The sequence below is a fragment of the Otolemur garnettii genome, unplaced genomic scaffold (genome assembly GCF_000181295.1).
Source record: "Otolemur garnettii isolate 467f Iridium unplaced genomic scaffold, OtoGar3 scaffold00038, whole genome shotgun sequence".
Classification (NCBI taxonomy): Eukaryota; Metazoa; Chordata; class Mammalia; order Primates; family Galagidae; genus Otolemur; species Otolemur garnettii.
Window position 1 is genome coordinate 4,647,990 of NW_003852433.1, and position 8,080 is coordinate 4,656,069.

The 8,080-nt window shown below is 48.1% G+C and overlaps 1 protein-coding gene across 4 annotated transcripts in view; it reads left to right on the forward strand.

Moving 5' to 3' along the window:
• The window catches only part of NF2 (neurofibromin 2), a 112,505-nt gene that overhangs the window by 85,893 nt on the left and 18,532 nt on the right, over positions 1-8,080 (forward strand). For all 4 annotated transcript variants that reach the window (XM_023513302.1, XM_003789861.3, XM_023513303.1 and 1 more), the window contains 3 exons: positions 665-882; positions 2,240-2,345; positions 5,455-5,582. In XM_023513302.1, coding sequence (XP_023369070.1) covers positions 665-882; positions 2,240-2,345; positions 5,455-5,582 — 452 coding nt within the window. The remainder of the gene's footprint in view (positions 1-664; positions 883-2,239; positions 2,346-5,454; positions 5,583-8,080) is intronic.

The following is an 8,080-nucleotide window of genomic DNA, read 5'->3' on the forward strand; positions in this document are numbered from 1 at the left end:
TCAGCCTCCCAAGTAGCTGGGACTACAGGCGCCTGCCACAGCACCCAGCTATTTTTAGAGACGAGTTCTCACTCTGGCTCAGGCTGGTCTTGTGAGCTCAGGCAGTCCACCCACTTTGGCCTCCTAGAGTGCTGAGATTACAGGCGTGAGCCACCACACCTGGCCTCAGCACTGAAATTTGGGACTGATCATCTTTTATTGTGGGGACTCTCCTGTGTATTAGTTAGCAGTGTCCTTGGCCTCTAGTTGCTAGATGCTAGTAGCACCACCTCACCCTTCATTTGTGACAATTGAAAATGTCTCTCGATGTTGCCACATGTACTTTGTGGGGTCTATAACTGCCTATAGTTTTGAACCACCGAGTTAAAGGGAAAGATATAAAAAGGTTAAGTTTTTTCTCCCTCACACAACATAAGCTTCAACTGAAGTGAGTGCTCCTAAATGGTGATCTTTCTCATTGTTCCCTTCAGGTGCAGCTTAAAAGGCCTCCGCTGAAAAGTTGGGGGATATGGCTTGTCATCTGTTACCATAGGGCTCTGGAGCACTCAGTGGCAGGGCTAGGGAGTCTAAGGCTCTGGTTCTTGCTGATCTGAATGTCCGAGGACAGATCTGGGTGGGGGAACAGCATGTCACCCACCCCAGCTGACAGCACTCTGCTCTCCAGATGCGGTCTGAGGAGACAGCTGACCTGCTGGCTGAAAAGGCTCAGATCACTGAGGAGGAAGCAAAGCTCCTGGCACAGAAGGCCGCAGAGGCTGAACAGGAAATGCAGCGCATCAAGGCCACAGCCATTCGGACGGAGGAGGAGAAGCGTCTGATGGAGCAGAAGGTGTTGGAGGCTGAGGTGCTGGCACTGAAGATGGCTGAAGAGTCAGAAAGGAGGTGAGGGGGACCCTGGGCACTAGGCTGGTGAGAAGCCTGGTGAAGGGGACCCTCAGCCTGGCTGTACCCTCAGGTTGGAACTCTACAGCAGATGTCCTCAGCTGCTTGCTATATCTGACCAGGGGCAGGCTCCTTTCTCAGCAGGGTGGTGCTGCTTAATCTGGTATGAAGGCTAGAGCTATTTGAAGGGCACAAGGAGCCAGTTCTTTTGCCAGGTGGCCCTCTCTCTCATCATGCTAGTGCCTCTATGATAAGCCCCTGTCCTCTGATAGTGGTGTTTGCAGGAAAACCAGTGAGCACATTCACAAACAACTTTTTGCTAAGCAGATGTGAGGAGGCTTTTTTTGCATTTAAAGAAAAAGTTCAGTTCTTTTTTTTTTTTTTATCTGGGGGCTGTGGGAGAACAGCAGTTGTTTACCTTCAAAGGGAAGGTAGGGACCCACTTTCCTGAAGCCTTCCTTGGCAGGTGGAGGATGAGGGGCAGGACTCTTTCTGTGAACCGGATGCCCCAGCTCATGACCAGGTTGAAGAACGGAACTGTTGCCTATACTTTTCCAAGACTGTTCTAGGCTCTGGGTGTTTTAGTCCTGCAACCTTTAAATAAATACTGGCACACTCCCCACAGAATTTGGCTCGGTTGATCTAGAACACTTGAATTTGGCTTTTAGCTCTCAGGATGCATTCATTACAGTTTCCATCGCCACTCTTTGTGTGTCTTTCTGGTACCGTCTTGCCTGCCCTGTTTTAGGGCGCCTTTCTTTCTGTGTGTAGGTCACATTCTCTGTGAGTGACACATGTTGGGCTTCACATGCTGTGGCCAGCCCGTGCCCTGTAGGGAAAGGGTCTGCACCAAGGCACAGATGCCCTCAGCGACAGTGCTTGTCTTCCTGCCTGAAAAAGTTGGTGCTCAGCCTACAAGTGTTCTACTTAGGGGCTATGAAGAAGTGGTTCTTTCATATTCTGTCCTTTGTGATCCAATATAAGACCTTCGATCCACCCTGCTCTCCTTTGCCCAGCCCACTCTCACCCAGAAATGCCAAGGAAGCTTCTGGCACCTCCCTCAGTTCTCCTCCCTCACTACCAATTGCAGAGGTTCTTGTGTGGCCCTTTTCTCAACTGGTTTCCCTACTCTTCCAGTTTTTAAATCTGCTCGTTGAAATGAATAATAATCAATAATGTTGTCCTTGCTCTGGAAGTTCTGATTTCATTTAAATGTCCTTGGCATACTGTCCTTATTTGCCTTGTCAGGTGCCATCCTCAGGGTTAGCCCAGGTCCCTCCTCTCTAGTGTTGGGCTGGGGTCTGTGCCCTTCACTTGGCCTCTTCTGTGGAGCTGATGTCTCCTCCATTCCTTGCAGGGCCAAGGAGGCAGATCAACTGAAGCAGGACCTGCAGGAAGCCCGTGAGGCTGAACGGAGAGCCAAGCAAAAGCTCCTAGAAATTGCCACTAAGCCCACATACCCGGTAAGGCTGGGTTGGTGCCACCAGCCTTTGGCTGCCTTAGCCTGATGCTCTTGTCTTCCTTCCCGGCTCTTCAGTTCATCTGGTGGTGCCCTCAGGATGACTATTCAAGCAAATGCAAGGCAGGAGGGCAGTGTAGAGAACCTGTAGTCAGGGCCTAGGGAGGACACCCTGGCCTGTCATTTGGCTTTGAATTAGTTACCTCTCTGGTTCTCCAGAAATAGGCAGAAGGACCTTTCTCAGCTTGGAAATGCTTTTCTTATTTTAAGTAATGTAGTCCCAAATTATCCTCAGGAGAGTTTGCTCTCTTGTCTCTTAGTGCTGAGCTGAGTATAATCTTCAACTATCAATCTACACCATATCTTATAATTATAGTGCAGGAAGGGACTGGCTCTATACCTCAGAGTGAATTACTACTGTGCAAGAATCAGTTGCCAGGCTCGGCGCCTATAGCTCAAGCAGCTAAGGCGCTGGCCACATACATCAGAGCTGGCGGGTTTGAATCCAGCCCGGGCTTGCCAAACAACAATGACAACTACAACCAAAAAAAAAATAGTTGGGTGTTGTGGCAGGCGCCTATCGTTCCAGCTACTTGGGAGGCTGAGGCAAGAGAATTGCTTAAGCCTAGGAGTTGGAAGTTACTGTGAGCTATGATGTCGCGGAACTCTACCCAGGGCAACACCTTGAGGCTCTGTCTCAAAAAAAAGGAATCAGTTGCCAATCTCAGTTTGGGGACCAGAGGCAGACTTCATTAAATGGGGTCACAAAATGAACAGAAGCCTTTTCCCTTCCTTTTTTCCGTGCTCAGCAAACTCTTGCACACCTGTTCTTTGTCCACATAATGCTACACAGTGGGAAGGCTCTATCCAGACAGGTGTACAGGTGCCTAGAAAAGAAGGATACAGCCCAGAGTGGAAGGGCAGGAGAGGCTCAGGATGGTGCTTGCCCTGACTCTTGATGTGGGAGCAGGAACTAGCCAGGTAGGGAAGAGACCAGAGGGTATTTTGGGCTAGGGCACAGATGTACACACTGCACATTCATGAACATAGCAATTCACACACGTAGATGCATACAGCCCAGACACATACATGACACAGATGCACACAGGGCAGGTGGGGCGTAAGTTTCCCAGGGAAACATGAGCAGTGTGCTATTGCCATGTGTTCCAATTATCTATTAATATGTAACAAACCACCTCAAGCCAACTATGTGGGTCAAAACAACCATCTATTATTACCTCTCATGGCTTGTGGGTTGATTGGGCTAGATGTCTGGGCTCAGGATCCCTCAGTGGTTGCAGTCAGATGGAGGCTAGGACTGGAGTTGTCTGAGGGCTCAGCTGGGCTGAATACCTGAGATGTGTGTATATTGTTAAAATATATATTAGCGCAGACTGTATATGCTGTTCTAACTTTGCTCTTTCCTCTTAGCAATAAATCCTGGAGATCATCCGTATAAGCTTTTTAATCATGTTTTGTTATATGGAGGGATTGTAATTCACCTATCCTGGCCCCTTATGGATGGGTGTTCAGTCTGTTTTCTTTTGCAATTTTGAACAAAAATGTACTGAACATCCTTGAACACAAATCTTTACATATGCATGTGGCTAGATTGGTAGAATAAATTCTTATAGTAGAACTATGGGATCAAACTTTCAATTAGGGTACTTTCCCAAGAGGTTGTACCAGTTTATGCTACCACTAGTGATGCAGCAGTTAAGTGTTCATTGTTTCCGGACATTTTGATGAAGTATAACAGACTTACAGATAAGTGTCCAATTACAGCTGAACAACTGGATAAATTTTCACAAAGTGAACACATCTAAGCACCCAGCACCCAAGTAGATAACAGAACATTCCTAATGCCCTAGAAGCTTCCTCTTAGCACCACTTTTACTGCCCTTGAAGATACCCTGCCTCAGGGCTTGTGATTATCTCAAATGAGTATTCTGAGTCTCTGCTCTTTCTTGGTCACTATCTTAGACTCAGTTAAGGACCCAAGGATAAAAAAAAGAGGTAGATTCTGCCCTCAGGAAACTTGCAAATTAGAAAGAAGACACTGCCAAAGAGAAGCCTTTTACAGTGTAAAATCACAGAAGAACCAGTATGGAACTGTGAACACAATATTAAGGGACACCAGCGAAGAGAGTTGCCATCTGGTCAAGAGAGATCTTGGTGAGAGCGAGATCGCAGTATTTGGGAAGGTCCTTGAAAGAGGGCTGGAATATAGGGAGAAGGAATGGTATAGGCAAGAGGACAGAGAGGGGAAGGCAAAGTGGTCCAAAGGGTAATCATCAATACTGTCTACGATTTAGTAGGGCAAACAGTGGGAGAAGCTGGGAAAGTAGATTGGGCCATCTTTTAGGTGACCCTTTGTTCTGGGATGAAAGTCTTAAAAACTGCCCTCTTACTTCACCCTTGCTTCAAGGCTCTAATCTGGCTCCACCTTCCAAGTCCAAACCCCTCAGGGTACAGGCTGGGAGCCCTTTGTGTTTGTGCCAGTCTCCTAACTACCTCCCCGCAGCCCATTACAGACACCCACCATTCTGCCCCAACCCCCTGCCATGCCTCATGGGGCAAGCCTTCTTCTGGCATGTTCTCAGATAGCAGCGGAAGCCCCATCTCTTTAACCGACCTTCTTCAGCCCCCTCGGCCTCTGTTTGCTCCCTGGCTACAGTGTTTACCTTTACTATGATGATCTGTGAACACATCTGTTTCCTGAACAAGACTGTCAGCTGATCAAAACCAGGAACCCTGGTCTTTTTCTCAGCATACCCAGCTTCTAGCATAGGGCCAGGGAGTTCCCTAAAATGAAAAAGTGAGTGGGGGTTTATGTTTGATTCAGCTGAGCATGAAGAATGACCAAAGATTGACGGGAGAGGAGTGGTTGGTCTAGATCCTAGATTTGGGTCTTTGGGACAGTTCACCTGGCAGTGGCAAGTGTGAAGGGACTGAAGCAGAGGGATGGGAGGTCATCGCTCATCATGCTAGAAGGCAGGGCCCGTGTCGTACCCGTTGGTTTTGTGCCTGCAGGAAGGCTGGTTGTTTACGCAGCAGTGCCCCTCCGTGCTTGTTCCTTCTGAACCTCCTAATCTGAGACTTCTCATTAATAGCCCATGAACCCAGTTCCAGCACCGTTGCCCCCTGACATACCAAGCTTCAACCTCATTGGTGACAGCCTGTCATTTGACTTCAAGGATACTGACATGAAGCGGCTTTCCATGGAGATAGAGAAAGAAAAGTATGTATTCCCCTGTACCCTGCTCTGGGCAGCCATAAACTATAGTGAGTGGTCTGACCTGGGGAAGTGAAGGGTCACCACAGCAGCCTGCCACTAGCTCTTGCAAAGGTTTACTCTGTCCACATACCCTGAAGGAAGAATTTCGTAGTCAGAAATTAAGGACACTTCAGTGTTCAATCTTCCAGCATAAAAACTATACCTGATTGGGTGACCTGGAGTTTATAGTAGCTCTAGACCTCACCTGAAGTATAGGACTGGGGTGTTGGGGGTCTCGGTGTCAGGCTTCCTGCTGTTGTACCGGGCTGCAGTTGTTTCCTTGTCATGTCTTCCAAGGGCTGGGATCTGTGGTGGTTCCCATATCTAGAACAAAGGTGAGAGGAGGAACTCAGGTTCATGGCTAAGGAAAGACAACCACTGAGCTGAGCCCCGGAGTGGCCTGATCAGAGTAGTTTCTGCTGAGCTGCCCTACACCTTTGTTTTATGGTTAGTAGAAGTAGATCAGAGATGGGAAGTCTTCTAGCAGAGAGGGGCTAAGCAAGGACCTCCTAGTTCCCGGAGCCGGAGGTAAACTGGTTAACTGTGCCACAGTTTGCAAGAGAACAGTCACAGTAGCCCACCGTTTGGGTGTTCCTATGTCAGAGTGTTTTAGCTTTTGTCTCATTTAGACCTACTAAGAAACATCAAACTGACGTCAAGGTAGGTTTTTGAGTTCCCATTTTTATAAGTAAGAACCCAGAATTAGGGAGTTTAATAAACTCATCCAGCATCACACAGCTGATGAGTAGACCAGGGGTTGAAACCCCTCACCCATTTGACTCTACATATGTTCTGTTACCATGTGTAGCATCATCAAGAAACCCTCCGGGAAAAGAGTCTCTGTGGAGTCCAGCATGGGCAACCACAAGCCAGGCTGTGTTTCCCTTTGAGCTCTCACACTGAGAGTATAGCTAAGTAGCCAGTGAACCAGAGCCTCTACCTTGTCTGAGTTCCTTTCACCATTGTGCAGACATGTTCTTTTTTTTTTTTTTTTTTGAGACAGAGCCTCAAGCTGTCCCCCTGGGTAGAGTGCCGTGGCATTACAGCTCACAGCAACCTCCAACTCCTGGGCTCAAGCTAGTCTCCTGCCTCCGCCTCCCAAGTAGCTGGAACCACAGGCGCCCGCCACAACGCCCGGCTATTTTTTGGTTGCAGCCGTCATTGTTGTTTTGGCGGGTCCGGGCTGGGGATTAGAACCCGCCACCTTAGGTGTATGTGGCTGGCGCCTTAGCCGGTTGAGCTATAGGCGCCGGGCTGTGCAGACATGTTCTTATGTGGTCAGGAGCAGGGTGAGGCTCCATCCTGTTCTGTGTCCTGCTTTTTGTTTTTTTGAGACAGAGTCTCACTATGTCACCCTGGGTAGAGTGCTGTGGCATCATAGCTCACAGCAACCTCCAGCTCTTGGGCTTAGGCGATTCTCTTGCCTCAGCCTCCTGAGTAGCTGGGACTACAGGTGCCTGCCACAGTGCCCGGCTATTTTTTGTTAAAATTTGGCTGGGGTCAGATTTGAACCCGCCACCCTCAGTATATGAGGCTGGTGCCCTACCCACTGAGCCACAGGCGCCACCCTGTGTCCTCATTTTTTATAGTTTGAATTTTGTTAGTCTTTCCATTATAGGTGTTATAGTAAAGTACCAGAGGCCATGTAGCTTATAAACAATAAAATGTATTTCTCGCAAATTGTGTGTAGGCTAGGAAGGCCAAGATAAAGGTGTTAGTAGACTCATTTGGTGAGGACTCTCTTCCCTGTTCATGACAGCACTTTCGCTCTGTGTGCTCCTGTGGTGGAAGTCGGGGTTGGGTCTCTCTGGGGTCTCTTTTATAAAGGCACTAATCCCATTTATGAGGGCCCCACCATCATGGCCCTGCCTCCTAACATGTTCACACTGGTGATTAGGTTTTATCACATGCATTTTGGAGAGACACAAACAACCAGACCATTTGCACATGTTACCAGTCCGTATACTAGCTATCGTAATGCCTATGGAATGTTCCCTTGGTATTTGTGTTGCATGGTTTTCCTGGCCATGCCCTCGTAGTTAGACATTTTGTGGGCAGTTTCCAGATTTTCAGCATTATAGATAACTGTTGCTCAGCGTATTTACTGGCATACGAGGGTAGGGGATCTTTTTACTTCCTGTGTTGGCTGAGTGAGCTTCTGTCATCTTTAGGAGATGAAGTCTTGGAACAAGTGGAGGTATGGATGTGGCCTAGCAAATGAGGCCGCTTAATGATTCTGAAAACCAGCACTTAAAAAAAAAGCAGTCACTTGAATTACTGCTGCAAGGAGGGTCAAGACAAGGAGATTGTTTTGGGTGCCAGAAGATTTATTTCATGTGTTGTTTTTTTGTACAGAACTAAAAAGCTGTTTAAAACAACTAGTATTGGCTCGGCGTCTGTGGCTCAAGCTGCTAAGGCTCCAGCCACATACACCTAAGGTGGCGGGTTCGAATCCCCAGCCC